At 37.9% G+C, this 17339-nt stretch overlaps 1 protein-coding gene across 3 annotated transcripts; it reads right to left on the bottom strand.

The window, feature by feature from the left end:
* Positions 1 to 317: 317 nt before the first annotated feature.
* On the bottom strand, positions 318 to 8844 carry tcp11l1 (t-complex 11, testis-specific-like 1). Of its 3 annotated transcripts, none has more exons than XM_032546728.1 (10): positions 8429 to 8841; positions 8006 to 8140; positions 6388 to 6520; positions 6169 to 6289; positions 5377 to 5597; positions 4984 to 5120; positions 3888 to 4057; positions 3609 to 3790; positions 2271 to 2443; positions 318 to 2178 (listed from the first exon to the last, which is right to left on the bottom strand). In XM_032546728.1, the coding sequence occupies exons 2-10, from the start codon at positions 8130 to 8132 to the stop codon at positions 1955 to 1957; spliced, it is 1488 nt and encodes a 495-aa protein (XP_032402619.1). In that variant the 5' UTR covers positions 8133 to 8140; positions 8429 to 8841; the 3' UTR covers positions 318 to 1954. The 3 variants fall into 3 exon arrangements, with proteins under 3 accessions (XP_032402619.1, XP_032402610.1, XP_032402625.1); XM_032546719.1 differs by having other exon boundaries at positions 1955 to 2178; positions 8572 to 8844; XM_032546734.1 differs by having other exon boundaries at positions 1955 to 2178; positions 8589 to 8844.
* Between the last annotated feature and the right edge of the window lie 8495 nt (positions 8845 to 17339).

Raw genomic sequence — 17339 nt, 5'->3', positions numbered from 1 at the left:
CTTATGTGCAAACTGATTTAAGGTCATATGCAATAAAAACTGAAAATACCCTTTCACTGTAGTTAAAATTTAAAAGTAAAAATAGCAAAAAGAGCATTTTGGAAGTTTTTTTTAAGATTTTAAATTGGAGCTCTGGCTCCATCTACCGGCCCACACGTGCGTTGCATGCAAACAACTTGAATGTATTATGTAACTCTATCCTTTATTAAAATTTTCATTTTGTTAGTGTTAGAAACAATTATCTTTAGGTGTATTATATTACAGATATCACTGGCAGGTGAAGGATTTATAAGGATATTAAAAAAGAGAGAGACTTGTTTATGTGAGGGCAAACAACGCTTTATTGGAACGTCCAATTTCCACCTTAAGACAAATGACAATTAAGCTAAAATAATCAGTGTGTGATGTATGAGGACAGCAGCAAACAGAAAAATGTGGTAAAAGGATATGAATACATTTTAGACTCAAACATAAACATTAACTGTCAGACTGTCAGAAAAAATATGCTGAACATCTGAAAATATCAATAAATTAACAATGAGTGAATACAATTAAATTGGAACTAAAACTGAGTCCCACTGAAAACCACAATTGGCCCTTAATTCCACAATTCCCTTCAATGAATTGGACTGAGTTTATATCCATCCTTTCCTTTGTTGTCATTTAAAAACATTAAAACTTGTTCTCTGAGTAAATTGAGGATGCAATAGACTCACTCCCATCTTTTATGTTTTGAGAAGATTATAGTTTCTGTACTTGGAGATCTTGATGGAAGCCTTCCAGCCCCCAGACACAAAAACTTTAGGCAAGACCATATGTGTAATTTTTATGTTCTTAAATATAATTTTTAAGATCATCTGGATTACACTTTATTTATTGGACCATTGAGTCTCTGCTATTCCTTTTACATTTATTTATCTGTAAAGGTTGATTAACGTATCTTAAAGAGATCCAAAAAAGTAGAAAGAAGTAATTCAGATATTGATAATTTAACATTTAAATACATGTACAGTATACAATGTTCTCAAACAACAAACCTGGCCTTTATGGAAGTGTGGAAAGAAGAAAGCGGTAGTTAAAAAAGCAATAAAAACTTCCATTTCATATTTGCATGTAAGGTAAATATTACATGAAAAATGCTGTAAAACATGGCGGTGGAAGCATCATGCTAGGCTGATGTTATTCCACAAAGACAGCTGATGGATGAAACTACATACAGGGCAATATTGGAAGAAAACTTGTTAGACACTACACAAATTGAAAATTTACGTGGACAGGTGCTCTACAGCAGTTTGTCTGATTTTTAACTATTTTGCAAAGAAAACAGCAGAAAACCTTTATTCTCTACATGCGTTACCTGCAACAAACATACCCCAACAGATGGAATATTTAGAAAGCATTCGAAGAAATGGTCTTAATGCATTACATTTTCAAGTATTTGCTTAAAATGGTAATACCACATATCCTTTAACTTACACTTCCCAAATACGCACTAATTTGTGTTTGTCTATGAAAGAAAATTCCAATGTACCGTTTTCAAGTGTGTGGTTAAAATGAGACTAAACGTGTAACAATGCAAGAGGGGTGAATAATTTTGCACAGATGTATATGTCATACTGTTTCCGGTGATGGCAACTGCAATACGGAGTTAAGTTATCCATCCCTGGCAGCTATGCTTAATAAATTAATGCAAAAAAAAGTAGGTACTGTAAACATGACACTTATGAGGTCTGATATTTCAATAAAGAAACAACACTGCGTTAGTACATGTAAGTGAAATGGTTGTTGTTTTAATCAAGTCAGTTGTAGGTGCTCGCTCAGCAGAGCTGGCTTGCCTCCCAGATTAAAGATCAGTCTCCTAAACCTTTTTCTCTACATCCAAACCGTTGCTAATGAGGGGAAAAAAAAAACACAGACCACTCTTCACTCTGTTATTCCTCCATATCTTTGGGGTTTATGTCTCTGTGCTGGAGCTCTCACCTGGTGTCAGTATATTCTGTAGGATCTTCTGGTAGAATGGAGAAAAGACCAGCTTGTTGTAGTTGACCAGGCGACTGAAGCGGATCGAGAGCTCTTTTAGTTCTCTGCTGACCGGCGCCAGGCCTCCAGGGAGAGGAGGCGGCGTCTTATGTTGACTGGACTCTAGGGCAGCCAGTAGGTAGCTCTGAATCCGAGAGTCTGGGTAGGGGAGAAGGAAGGATCTTTGGTCAAAGCAAAACAATCAGCATAAATCAGCTAATAGAGACATGAAACCAAGAGCGCCTCCGTACCCATCAGCTTACGGACTGTGTTGTCTGGCTGGATGATGGCTGTTATCTGCCCCTTAAGAGCACTCTTACTCTCAGCTGAGAATGAGGTGAAGCCATGCTGGCTTAAACAGTGACTCAGCTCAACACACAGTTTCTCCCCTATGGTTGCTAGGGCCTCCTGCATACTAAATGACCTGAAAAAGGACCAAAATAGACTTTAAAATCTTGTCCAATCACAGCTGAAAAAGTTATATGCTTCTCAGAAAGGTGATAATCACTGTAAAACATTCAGAAAGTAATTGCTGCTGTTAATAACATTTTTGTCTCCTTTGTGCATATAAAAGAAATACAAACAGAATCCCTTCACAATTTTGTTCTGGTTTCTGGCACATGTCTTTGTAGTGGTCAAAATGGTTTACATGTACACACAAAAAGCACCAAAAAGACCACAGCAATAAACATAAAAAAAAAAAACTTTCACTTTTTGGGTAATTGATTTTCTACAGAGTTGATAATCTAAAAGATACACAATTCAACCTCGTTGTCTGCAGTTCCGCCATCTGGAGCAACTGAGATGGCGACTCCAAGCTCAATTACACAAAAGACAACCAAAACACGCCTTCTCTAAATTACAAGCTCGGTCCACAGACAGTAAAGGTATGTAAATCCAGTTCCCACAGTTACAGAAGTTAAGACATATCAGAGCTTTCTCTGGATTAGCTTTGGTTTACCTTCAAAAGATAGGTGTGTCAAAATGAAAAAAAAGATGGCAATTAAATGTTTTCAATGTGGGAGTTTGTGCCAGAAAAATACAGTCCCTATGAAAGTAGGGATATACATTAATTCCCAAATCAAATATACCAAGACAAGCATTAACAACTTCAACCAAAATAGTATTTATTCTGAAAAAGTTGGCCTGATGAATGGGCAAAACTGAGTCTCTGGAGTGTAAAGTTGGTAGATACATAAAAAGTCACACTTTTTAGCCTTTATTTTAAAAAGATTCAATCTGCTTTCCTTCCACTTTACAAGTATTCGTTGCTTTGTGCTGTTCTATCTCACAAACTAAATAAAATACACTTAAGTGTATGGATGTATCATTACAAACTGTGGAAAAAATGTGTGTGCATAAACATGTGGAGTTCAAAACAAGTAAAATGAAGTCAAGCTAATCCTACAGAGGTCAAGTTAAATCCCACAGAAATTCGAAGTTTGGAACTGGTTTGGACACAGTTGAGTTTATAAACAGCTCATCTTATTACAACCTAAAGACTTAATAGATGCTGAGACATTAAAACCTATTGTTTACTTGAAAACATTGCACATCAGAAAATCTCCAGAGTAAGTACTTGTACTCACGGCGTGTGCATTTCTGTGAGCATGGCACTGACAGTGTTTTTAAGAGTCTCCATCAGTCCTGGCAGGCCTGAGATGGCCTCTCCTGTGGTAGTGTAGACAATAAGAAGCACAGAGGAGAGCAGAACTAACCACTCGGCCTCCTGCTGCATCTCTAAGAACCGAACTTGGTCCATCAGCACCGTCTGGAGAGAAAAAAGGGGTTCCCTTGGTGAACAAAGAATAAAAACATAAAAATTCAACCAAACTTGTGAGAAAAGACTGGGAGTACAGAGCATTTACCTCTGGGAAAGGGTCTGAAGCGTGGTCCCACCTGAGCAGGCGAATGTATGCATGATTATGAACATTTAGTGGGTGAAGTGGGGGGTCACTGGAGGCAGAGGCACAACTCTCTGTTTCTCTCAGGGATTTCACCGTCTCCTCAAGCCACTTCTTTGTGTAGTCTAATGCGTCTAAACAGGAAAGCAAAAGAGAATCTCAATAAGAACTTGAGATGTTACAATTGGCTGTTTTTATGTTTAACTCACGTGTGATTGGTCAATTAAGAAGTAAGTGCGCATTCAAACCAGAGCTGTATGTGCTGCTTTAAATTAAACAGATGGTGTTTCCTGGATAGTCCACTTCATTTGAAAAGCGGCAAGAACTCATCTAAATTCTGGTTAGGTCCTAAACTATCTAACTCTGGGCTATCTAAAAATGAGGGCATAATGCTGATTTAAAGTTGGCTCTGGTGCCGTTACCCCATAGCAGAAAAGCAAGCAGACCACCCGAAAAACCAAAGAATGAAGGTGAACCAAAATGAGGAAGCAATGTCTCACATACTGTATGTATGATTTAAGGCACAGAAGAAAATTGAGAAATTTAAATCCTTCCTCAACGTCACCAGTATCACAGCATAGTTTCTCTCCCTCTGTCTGTTTTCTGGCTGCTGCATCATTCCAAACAACTCATTCCAAGCAACTCTCGAGCCAACTCTCATTTTCTCGAGAGTTGCTATTTTTTAAATTTCGTTGTGCTTTCTTGTGCACAATGACAATTAAAGGAATTCTGATTCTGGCTCGCTTGTGGCAAGTCAATTGTTTGAGAATTTAATACTCAGGAAAGCACTTTAAGCAAAATATCCATTATTCAGTTCTCCCAAATAATAATAGGATAAGTTAAACGAGAATAAGTTAAACGAAATTTGACTTCACACCCTCATCCTCTCACACAAGGTGAAATCACATCTGGTCTCGTCTTCATGCTTTGCACAAGGCAAACGAGTCCACAAGAATAAATTAGCACACAGAATATCACCCAAATGACTGCCCCAGACTTGGTAACACAATTATAGATGTGCTATGACCTAAAGGAGTTTTGTAAAGGTACCATTCCTTACTTGGTTGTTTCTCCAGAAACTCCTGAAACTTGTTCCTCTCATACTCTACAGACAGCTGCATGAGATGTGGCTTGATGCTCTTCAGTGCAAAGTTAGCCATGTCCACCTTCATCAGGTCCAGCACAGAGAAAATAGCCCTAAGTGGAGGTAGGACATGTACACTGTTGTAAAAACAAAACAACTAACTCTGATTTCACAGTGCAGAATTAAGGCGTTCAATAATCTCTCGCTACATGTGCATATTTATGATTTGTGTTCATCTCTATGTTGCCTTTTAACCAAGGGAACATCCCTTCACAACAAGCAGACTTGCACGCTGATTAAATTACAGGGTCTAAAAATAAACTGAAGCTTGGCCAACGCAGAGCCAATTATAGTATGTGCATGGCTCACTTCAGCAGAGGAACAATCTCAGTGATCTGCTTCAGTTTCTTGACGTCCTCATCTCTGCAGGGGGCGCACAGAGAACCCATCATCTCAACGACAAACTGGGACAGCTGGCCGATATTGAGAGCTCCATTTTCAGCCTGCTGCTGGATTAGTGGCAGATCCAGAACCTCTTCAATGCGGGAGCACAGGCGTCCATGGCCCGGCAGCAAAAAGGACAGGAGCGTCTGGATGGAAGGTTGGAAAGAGAAAGGAACGTTAAATCTAAGGAGGAGATCAGTAACAGAAATCATTTTGACATTGTTATATAAAAGCCATATGTGCTGAAGAGGGAGAGCTGACAATGAACCTGTATGGAGGTAGTTGTCACTCAAACAAAGCCAAGTTTTGTTGATCTCATCGTTCAATTCCTGTTTCTAAAGCGCAGCTTGGGACCAAAATTAGCTTTTTGAAGCCAGACTTGCACCAATGTGTAACCTAATATTTGTTAATAGCTGTATGTAGCGGTAATGTAGCCCTTGCTTGTTGCCATTTAAAAGGAGCCTTGAAAACTTTTGTTCATGCTTTCATATTATCTGAAAGTTTTTACTTCAGCATTTGCTACCTTTGTAGAACACATGTTCTGGCCTGAGTAAGCTGGATCAACAAACAAAAATAATTTTTCCGAAACGGGTCAGTTGCTGACTACACTCTTTGAACAGACTGATGATAAAAAAACATATCATAAACAAACACAGACAATAAACAATCAAGTGTTTAAGAGCTTTATAATGCGTCCTTGATCTGATCAATTCTCACCTCTTTAATCTCTCCCAGAAGTTTGATGGCATGTTCGTATGACGGTGGATCCTCGTTCAGCTGAGCTTCCAAGCGATCCCAAAAGACTTTGTGCATAATCTCCTTCACTCTGTGCTCCAAACTGTGCCAGGACAAAGAATAGTTTTCTTCATACTGCACCACAAATAAATCTAAATAAAAGGCAAACGTCTAGAAGACCGTCAAGCTTTTAACCCATACCTTCCTTCAGGAAGCTCTGTGGGCTTGACTTGAAAGTCTTTGTTGACCATGATTTCATGAGCTAATGCCATGTTTGTTACCCCCTTAGCTGTCTCCATCAGCTCCTCAACAGAAACCAACCTGGGTGGGCTGGCTGTAAGAAAAGGAAAACAGACTCATTGCATTATAGAAATGTTAAGTGGAAGACCAAAAAAGCATGTAGACTCCTGTGCAGAGATAGCACCATATCCAACTTCCACACAAATGTATAGTGTTAATATCAGAAGGTTTTATGCATCCATTTTTTGCATAAACTGGTATCTGCATAAACTCCAAAGTGTAATCTTTTGATTTGAGTACTATCTAATTTTATAGTATTAGTATAATGCTAGCACTAAAAAGTGAAGGTCCACATTCATTCACTTTTTACACTTCAATATAAAAAGTGACGTTTTCTGTGGGGCTTAGATCAATTTGTTGCTAAATCAACCTCAGTGAAATCATCACTGAAGCAGGTACTGGTACTTTCAGCAACGTGGGCAGGTGCCAGATCACGATCGGACATTAAATTAGTATCTGCAAAATGCGTTTCAGTAGAAGAACTCATAAAGTACCCCAGAGTTTCCAGGTAGATAGCTGCACTAGCCTTCATGTAACACAGTAGACCCACAGTGGCAGATTACCTGGCTCACCAGATCTTCACTAACTGTTGAAACTTCATACAAGAACTCAAACAACTTTCTGCACTTCTTCACTCATCCTCCAGAGTGTGTGACCTAGATTTCCAAGTCAAATGTGAAATATACTTTTGTTTGACTATTGATGACTGAGAAACAGTCGAGTCCTTTTTTTCATTCTCCCAGGTAAGATGCTTCTGGCGTTGTCTCTGTTTCAAGAGAGGTACAGCGCAACAGTTGCACTGAATTGTCTTGTGATTCTCCACCAAGCTCTTGAATAGGCATAGCTTCACAATGCTGTAATTATCTATTCTTGTCTATATTTTTCTACTACACATCCACCATTAACCCACTCAATTTTACATTCCGATGTTTGCATTGAGCAATCTGTGAAACAGCCAGTTTCTTTAGCAGTGACCTGTTTTATATTACCCAAAGCAATATGTAAACAAATACATATAAAAATATCTAAAAAAACATTTTTAATAAACAGGTTAAAATCCCCCAAAAACATCTGAATCTGTTGATCTACAATAGATAGGAGCAGGATTGTTATGAAGGAAAGATATTTCTTCTCTTCTTTATCAACAAGGAATCCCTGAAAAACTAATAAAAGGCATCAACTGGCATATTTCTTTCTGAAGTTTAGACAATAGACAATAAATAACTTTGAAAAACTACTTGAACACAAATAAAAGTAAATATGAAGGTATACAAACCCTGAAATATATTTTAATGGCTAAAAAAATTAATTATGGTACTAATGGAAAAATAGTAAGAGTATAAAAGATAAAACTATTCCATTAAAATAAAATAAAAGCCAACAGTACATTCAAAAGAAAATAAATGACCAGAAATAAAGGCTTTAAATTAACATATAACACTTAGTAAATAGTGAAATAAATTAACTATTCTATTACAATTTAGTTATTGAATATGACTGTACATAATGTTTTCTTCACCTTGTGGAGTGTTCTCTCTGTGGGGGCTCGGCGTGCTGGCCCTGACCTGCTGCCCCGCAGTCTCCTCAGACACATCCTTTAACTCCTTGTCTCCTTTGCGCTCTAAGCGGTCTGACTCGTTTGGCATGCTGGATTCTGCAGGATAAGAGGCGACACAGACGCGTCAAGCTGCAGATTTTATTTTTTTTTAAACCCCTGATGGGTGCTCACAGCCAACCAAATGAAAACAGTGAAGCCGAGTCTGTTTTGAGTTCTGAGGATAACGCGATATAATCTGAGGAAGAAGTGAAGGTTTGATTTGATGACGTAATCCACATGGGATGAGGAAGAGTCATCGGGATGCTAAGAGCTGGAAATGACACAAGTAACCAGCTGAAGGCTTTTTAAAGAATCTGTTTCTGCAGTCTTATCTATGACATTTACCTTCGAAGCTCAGCGTTAAGAGATGCCTTATCTGCAGAGCAAAACTTCTTCAGTTAGCAGCTCGACTCTAACAACAACAACAACAAAGCCCTGTATGACACAGCTTCTCCCTCACAGCTCACACATAGCGTTACTATGGCTACCTCAGATTTATTTACACCTTCCTCACAGTCGTGGAAGGTCTCCAGCAAAAAGCAAGGTTGTGTTTCCCACACGGGAATCTCGGATTTAGTCACGTCGCAGCTCGGCTTTTTTTTTTTCCCCCCATCAGCTAACAGCAACTGCTAACAACACGGACACTTCCTGTGATGGGCGGAGCAACTGTGACATAACAGTCGAGCCCTCTGGAACTAAACTCAAAAAGGAGGGGAGCCGAAAATCAGTGGAATTAACCCTAAAACGTCAAATGTGTCATTTTTCATACAGGCATTTCGGAGAACTCGTCTTCTTTAAAGTTAGTACAGTACTCAAAACATTGTATATTGAGTAAATACATTACTAAATACATTGTACATATTCTTTATAGAAATGCACAAAGAGCACGTTCTGTAAAAATGGCTAATTCTAGTTTTGGAAAAGCCTATCTTTTATCCGTGTCGCAAAACAATCTGAGAAATGCGACTTTTGAAATTTTGTGTTAATGTTGCTGATTAAAACAGGTCATGGAGTATATTTAAGTACATCTTGATTTCCTATAGCACATGTGTCAAACTCAAGGCCCGCGGGCCACATGTGGCCCGCTACGTCATTTTATGTGGCCCTCTCCCCCAACCACCGTTTTACAGCCCCATTGATTGACTTAAAATAGGTTTTGAGCACGAATTGACTGCAAACTACATCTCCCATAATGCCTTCCGATTGTTACCAGCCAACATTACGGCTTCTCGCCACTAGAGTGCAGCAGAGTCACCTCAAGCTGATTATTAATTTTCCCAGCGAATAAAACTGAAACATCAACAAGCTAAAGAGCGAAGTTTAGCTGAGCAGTTTAAAAATACTGAGCATATTTTTAAACTGCTCAGTTTAAAAATATTGTGACTTTTAGACTGAGCAGTAATTTTACATCCATGCAAACTCAAATGTAATATTTAAAACTTGAATACATAAAATCAGTTATTTAACAATATGAGGTGTTGTTTAATTTATTTTTAACATTGTATTTTCAGACATTTATGCTAGGGTTGCCCAAGTCTAGTTTTCCAGACCTATCACTCTGCAACTTTAGATGCGTTCCTTCTCTAACACACCTGGATCATAGACTCATTCATAGGCCTCTACAGAACTGAGTTGCTGCTAATGAGGGAAGTCAACTTTTTGTCCGGGGTATGTTTTAGCAGGGACGCATCTAAAAGTTGCAGTCTGGAGGACTGCACTTGGGCATTCCTGATTTATACCGTCAATGTGGCCCGTTGAGGGTGGCCAATATGCTGAAGTGGCCCTTGGTGAAATTGAGTTTGACACCCCTGTCCTATAGTGTATCCAGATATCTCTTATTTACATATAACTCCATCTTCTTACGCTTATCCTGGGTCAGGTCGCGGGGGTAGTAGCTTCAGAAGGGAGGCCCAGACTTCCCTCTCCCCAGCCACAGCCACATATAACTAAAATATCATAATGGATGTTTACCTTGTATTTTACCCATATGCTTTAGCCATGTATTTTCTGTTGGTGACAGGAAGAGGAAGGCTTACTTAAAAATAAGATTATAGCACAAGAAAACTATCCCTTCTTCACAGGAAAGCTTGATTGTGAATACAATTTCCTATCTATTTTTCTCTGATAAATCCCAACACGCGGGAGAAAATGTAGGTAGGGTGTAGCTGAGGTGCAATCTTACATTTAGCCACTTGGTGGCAGCAGTTATCAAGCTCTCACTGAACTTTGAACTAGGTCAATGAACCTCTTCATTCTTGAGATTTGTTTGGGAAATTTTCGAAAACTTACTTCTGATGTCTCGAGTTCTTAGTCAACTCTTATGGACTTCATGGGAACAATAAAGAGAAAATGTTGACGCTCGGAGGAGATAAAACATATATTTGTGTAAAATATTTTTTAAAAGTCGCATTTACTCTATATTTCTTTTTGCATTTTATATCATACTGTATCACATGCAAACTGCCTGTCAATGTTTCACAAACAGAACAAATACAACTTTAAAAACAATTACTGTCATGTTTTAAATAATGTTGTTTATGTCACATCAAATACTACTATTTCTCTCGATTTGTCTTCGCAAGATAGAGAATGGAAATTATAAAAAAAAAAACTAAAAGATTCTTTTGAAGAATATACATTCAAGGTAAAGTATGTCACACGTAGACATGATCACGATATGATGACGATGGTCAGATGAAAAGTACATTTTGAAAATAAAAATTTAAAACTGGAAATAAACACGCATAAGGTTTTAAATATGTAATTTTCTAATCTAATACATTAAAAATTAATTCAATTTTCATTATCTTTATTTGTATAAAATTTATTACAGAATGGTTGGTTGCAGTTAACGTTAAAACGGCTCCACGCGCAATATTGCAGCGGTACGCATGCGCATTAGTCGAGGGTATGCCACTGATGGGTAACAAACTGGAAGAACACCGTGAGTGGCTAAAATTCCGTCGTAGCTACTAATTCTTGCTAGTTGTCGTTTTAGCTATCTTAGCCTCCGGTTTATCATGTTTCTTTATATGAATGTGATATCAGAAACGGTTTATGGACAAAAAAACCGTCGAAATTTAGTGTACTCTGGTTCGTGACGTTATCAACGGTTTGGGTAACTCCAACTCACTGTTTCTATTAAGAGAAAATTAGCCGTAATTTCAGTACGTCAAAGTTATATAAATGACTCGAGTAACAGTATTTTGACCAGGAGGAAGATTTTTGCCTTTGCTTCTCCCTACCTGTGTTAAATAATCAGGTCATTACCAGAACTCTGGAGATCTTGACTTCAGAGGTGGTAATTTAGTCATTTGATCCAGGTGTTCTTCTTTTTCTTATGCGTTTTATTGGAGGTTGGCAAACCAGCTTAAAGCATATTTACTGCCGCCTGCCAGACTGGAGTGTGGGTGTCGATGATAATCATCCAGATGTGTTGGCCCAGGGACACATCTAAAAGTTGCAGGACACCAGCCCTCGAGGCCTGGGTTTGAGGACCCCTGATCTAGACCTTTACACCAAATATTGTTTTAAAAATATAAATAGTATTGTATTGTTATCCATTTTATTATTATTTGAGGAAAGACAACTGGGTTGTACAGTGTTGCATTATTGGATTACTGTTATCATTATTCTTTGTGGTCTGATTTTATGTATTATTGTATCAAAGAGTCTTTTCTTTATCTTGCTGGAGCACAGAGGAGTTGGAAGCAAAAGTCACTTCAAGGTTTTGTTTTAAACGTTATGTTTCTTTGTTGAAATGTTCCAGTTTAATGACTGGAACTTCCTTTGATATGTTTATGTGGCTTGGTAGAAATTGGTTAATACCTGCTCAAGTGAATCACAGAAAAGCAAATAAAGACATTGTTTCTTACTCGAGTGGTCACACTGACAAACTCATTCATGTGCACGACGTGCACATTAGAAACATTTCACACCATTCCTTTCAAAGTCACTCCTTAGCCTGGGGTCAGAGTGTCTTTTTATGATAGTATCCAGTTCTATCAGGGATCATTTAATTCTGCAGCATGATTGATACTGGCAAAGGTTAAATGTGAGGGAAAAAGGTCTGTTCTATTAAGAAACCAGTGGTTAGTGGAGACCTCCCACTTAAATATTATTATTTTCCACTTGGTGTGTGTGTCTGTGTGTATAAAGAGTGTTTTGTTTGTGTCACTCATTGTTTTGTGAATTCGCAGGTGATGGAAGTAGTTGCAGAGGACCATGCACAGGTTATTTTAAATAACCTAGATAATTTATAAAGCATTGACAATGCAATTTGTCGATCCAGTGTTATTACTCTGACCCCTATTAGTGTCAATGGGCAGGTTCATTTTAACCTAGATTGCAAATCAGGATGTTATCTCCTCACTGGAGTGGAAGTGGTGTAAAACAAAGAAAGAAGCCTTTTAATGGTCATTTCAAAGACATTACGTTAGATTATAGTGACCAATGAGCATTATGAGGCAATAATGTTTCACGCTATTATTCCCACAAAAATCATTTAGCAGTAAAAATTACAGATCAGGGAGTAATTATAAACTACTGAGTTAAAAAGGAGTGTGCTAGTGCTTATTAAAATGCCCATTCTATTAACCTTTTTCAACAAAATGTTTTTTAATCTCAGCTAACAGGCAGAAAGTGACCCAGAGGGATATTTGCCTGCCCTGAAGTAACTCTCAATGGATTCTAAAGCAGAGTCTGAGACAGCCCTCTCCTTTTCTGCTGTAAGTTACCTCTTTTCAAGATAAATATCATTGTAAATATCATTGTTTTCTTTTCCAATTCAGAAAACGATAACAAGAAAAAATGCCAGTTATTGTAATCACTGCCACAATTATTTTATGATGTTTATTCTCTGAAATCTGTTTCTATTTACATTTCTTTGCATAATTTTCAAGTCTTTTTGATGGTTTTCTTTAAGCAGGGATATTCAAATCCAGACCTCCAGGGCTGGTGTCATGCAGCTTTTAGATGTGCCTCTGCTCCAACACACCTGAATAAAATAGTGACATTATTAGCAGAAGTCTGAAGACTTCTGCTAAGGAGGTAATTCAGCCATTTGATTCAGGTGTGTTGGACTAGACTAGAGACATCTAAGAGTTGTAGGAAACTGGGCCTCAGACCTGATTAGAGGACCCCTCCCATAAACCCTGTAGGTCAAGGGAAGAATAAGGTGTTCTATCATGTGTCCTTTCTGCAATAACCTTACCAAACAAGGCCGCTACATTACCTTTATAGAATTGTTTTAATTTAGTTGTTTTCTTTGTATGAATGTGAATTATATTGTCACTTATTGTGGGTTTTTTTTAACCTTGAATGTATGTGTTTTTAATATGGAGACTTGTTAAACCCTCTCACCTTTGAGACAGACTATAATAAAGTCAGTCAAGTGAATTTTAAGGTTGGCAAACCAGTTTGCTAACCTCCAACTTGACTGACCTTGACAGTCATTCAAGTTGACTGACTGAAAAAACGACTTTGCAACACATTGACCCAAGTCATCTGTCATGAGCAGATGAAATGGCCTGAACCTGAAGCGACTTGGGTTTTGAGGCTATCGACTCTTCATCCATACTCCAAGAACTTGTTTTCCAAATGAAAAGCATCGCTGCATTACTCTGAACCACTGAGCAACAGTCCAGTTCTTTTGCTCCTTAGCCCGGCAACAGGAGTATATTCAGGACATTGTTGCATATATCCTAAATATGTCTTTGTTGTTGCTTTTCAATAATTCACTCCATCTCAAGTCCACACTCTATGAACATCCCTCTACCTTTACAATAGTCCCAACACTGTGATTATCCATGTTGCTTGTTAAGGTTTTCCTTCCATCTAACTTTCAGTGTGCTACAATACACTTTATCAGTGATATTTTTGCAGCTCTGTAAGGGTGAGCTTCAAAAAGCAAGAGAACTATTCACCAATTTAGCAAATATGTCTGACCATAAAACTACTTGTTTTTCTGATGCAGCTTGAAGACCCTGCTTCAGAACAGAAGCTTTTTCTGTCCAGCTCTCACGGTCAAACAGAAGGTGGAGCTCCAATTTTAGTCCAGCTGTTGGAGTTTAAAACTGACCTCCAGGAATTCGTCGAAGAGCTTCTTATTCGAAGGGTAATGTAGTCACTGAACCCTTTACTGACCTACTAGGAGAAAAGCTTTAAATCCCTTTGGTCAACTACTTTTCACTACATAACAATCTGCGACAAGCCTGATGGATAATGATAGATGTCTTATGTAATTGCATTAAACCAAGGACACTCCTCTTTGTCCTGATTCTTTTAATTCTACAGTTAAAATTCCTATTGATGAATGATAGAGTGGCGCCTATGGTGTGCTGTTTGCCGATCATAGCTGTGAGATTTCATATTGAGGAAACTGGTTTCATGTTATTGCTCAACCAAGTGCTTCCGGCTATCAAGGACGAGCCCAGCTGGGTTACATACATTTAAAAACAGGATTGGGGTCACACAAGCCATTTAGCCCTTGACAACTAAGTATAGAGTAAATTTGCTTGCTTGAAACATAAATCTTCCCGCTGCCCCTTTGGCAAGCACTTTCAACATGAGAGTACTTAAAGCTTAAAGGAGCAAAAATGGGATGTTGGTCATTTGTTGCCATTTGGATTTTATTGTTATTGTCCTGTTAACTCTGACAAAAACATTATCGCATCTTATCATCCTCAGGCAAAATAACACTTTGCAGTGGTGCTGTTCAGAGTGGAGGCGTTGGGAATCAAGAGGGTGACACAACACTGCTGGACATTCCTCAGCAGGTCAAATTCCAGGGAGTTTCTGAGTGCAACACATTGCTCGCTCACTGCTTCAGATTTGAAAAAAAAAGAAAAAGAAAATAATTCTGGATATGGTTTCAATGGTGGTAGTTTGTGACAATAATAAATTGTTTTTAAATTTTTTTTTCACAAAATTTGGATTAAAATGAAAACCATGCTGTGATCCTGGGGAATTTAAGGATAAATTTTGTAATTACTTTCAACTAAACTTTAAATATATCACATTTTTAAGCTTCCATGCAAATTTATACAATAGTTTTGGCAGTTTCATTGCCTACTAAAAACCAACCATTCATAACAGCAATTAAATAACAAAGAAAAGATTCATAATGCAGATCATTATGTAGATGGACATTGGTGTTGACTTTTGTACAGCTTGTGTCAACTGCTCTTGAGATTTTCTCTTTGAATAAATCCTAAACAGAAGGAATACATTTAATATAAAGGATATAATTTGGGAAAATAAAAATATTTAAAGATCACAATTTGATTCATGAGGATTCCAAAGCTTAATAAAACCTTTCAGTTTGTTTTTACAGTCTTATTTTTTAAAACACCCTCTCACTGTAATTATTCTCCAGCCCCCAAAAATATCAGTTTTATATTCTATACTTTATTATTGTTTTTTTTAATGCAGTGCCACGCTGGTAGCATACTTTAATAGGAACTTATAAAATAAATTCACAGAGCCAACCAGCTCCCACATGCTCATAAAAAGTATTGCATATACAGAGAGAGCTGTTGACTTTTACCTGCCTTCTCCTAAGGAAGAGGGAGGATAGGGATGGCGTTCCACAAATATAACCTCCCTTTTAATGCTCCACTCTCACAGGGTGCTTCTACAAAAAGATACGGTGGACTGAACCAGAGAAACTTAAAGCAGCTTGCAGTTGTGGCTCAACTCCAGAGGTGTTAACCCAAAGAATGGGAGAGAACACTTTTATTTATTTTGCACTTTGTCTGCTTGGACTTCAGTCTCCGAGCGTTAATCCCCATTTAAATTTACTAACCGTTGATCTAGTTTAGAAAGTGTTTTCATTTGAGATGCTCTTATCTACAGAGTCCTGTGTAAAGTTTGCATACCATTTCTAGGGGCATAAATATCATAATATCCTTCCTTTAGTGGTAGAGGGGAAACAGTTAGTGGGTTTTTTATGCATGGATGAATAAAAAAAAAACACAACAAATTCAAATTCACGCACCCAATTCTTGCTCATTTAAAGCCTAATATTAAGTCAACACATCTGCCTTTGAGTGCTGCATGATGGTGCAGTTAGTGTCAAATCCTGGTCTGGGGTCTTTTTGCATGGAGTTTGCATGTTCTTCTCTTCTCTCCAGGTATTCCGGCTTCTTCCAGCAGTCCAAAAACATGACTGTTATGTTAATTGGTTTCTCTAAATTGTTCTTAGGTCTGCATGTTTGTATGTGCTTGGTTATTTGTCCTATGTGGCTCTGTGAACTGTTCAGAGTTCATAGTGTGAATGACTGCTGCAGACTGCAAAGAGAATGGATATGTGGTTGCCAGTGATGAGTGCATGTCATGTTCACAGGTTCTGTATCGGATATTACTTATGCTGGAATATCAGCAGCACCAAATCAGTAAATATGAAAACACCCGTTTCCCACATTTGTGCTATACAATGAGGAAAAGATGTTATGCTATTGCTAAATAATGTGATTACAATAGCATTTTTAGCTGGACTTTGACAGGACTGTGTTTAACGTACATGTATATGTGTTGTAGAAATTCAGCCTAAATAAAGACAATGAATGTCAGTCTCATTGTCTTTATTAAAGCAGGGGTGCTGCTTTAAATTTAATGAATTTTGTGGTCTGTGAATAGTTTAGATTTGCCAGTTTTGGCCCCAGGACGAAAAGGTTTGGATACCACTGACTTAAAGCTAAACTTTCAGCTTTTAAATGACAAAATGTTCAGTCTGTCTGAGATTACATTTGGGCTTTATTTAGGAATTTTGGCCACTATTTCTTGTCACATTCAAAGTGCAATCAATTATTAGATTGGAGAAACTAACCAAGTAGTCAGAGGTCAGTAAGTAATGTGACACCAGAGATATAATGAAGTTTCCTCTTCTTCTTTCTTTTTCTGTGGAGAAAGTATCTTGAGCCTAGGACAGTTGTTTTTCTAGAAACATTTCTTGGTGTCAGTTTTAGTGAGATTATCATTTCTCATGTTTTAGGATGCAGAGACGCGCTTTGAGGATGAGATCAGTAAGCTTGCGCTGGAGAAACAGGAGCTGGAGTGGGAAAAGGTACAACTTACAGTAACAAACCTCTTTGCACAGTTGTCTTTTAGAACAACTCAGTTGTAAGTCCTGAATTATATGTAATGATCCATGAATGATTTATGAATAAAACTTCAGTCTTTTTTTCTTTGTGCAACAGGAATCCCTTCAACATAAAATAGAAACCATGACAAAGCAGCACACTGACTCACTTGACTC

The sequence above is a fragment of the Xiphophorus hellerii genome, chromosome 2, assembly GCF_003331165.1.
Source record: "Xiphophorus hellerii strain 12219 chromosome 2, Xiphophorus_hellerii-4.1, whole genome shotgun sequence".
Taxonomy (NCBI): domain Eukaryota; kingdom Metazoa; phylum Chordata; class Actinopteri; order Cyprinodontiformes; family Poeciliidae; genus Xiphophorus; species Xiphophorus hellerii.
This window is presented reverse-complemented; position numbering and strand designations above follow the sequence as displayed.

Coding starts and splice junctions, on each gene's coding strand:
- tcp11l1 (XM_032546719.1), bottom strand. CDS start 8,132: ATGCCAAACGAGTCAGACCGCTTAGAGCGCAAAGGAGACAAGGAGTTA. Junction 5,121..5,376: donor GAGATTGTTCCTCTGCTGAA/GTGAGCCATGCA, acceptor ACCTCCACTTAG/GGCTATTTTCTCTGTGCTGG. Junction 2,444..3,608: donor CTCACAGAAATGCACACGCC/GTGAGTACAAGT, acceptor GTCCTTTTTCAG/GTCATTTAGTATGCAGGAGG.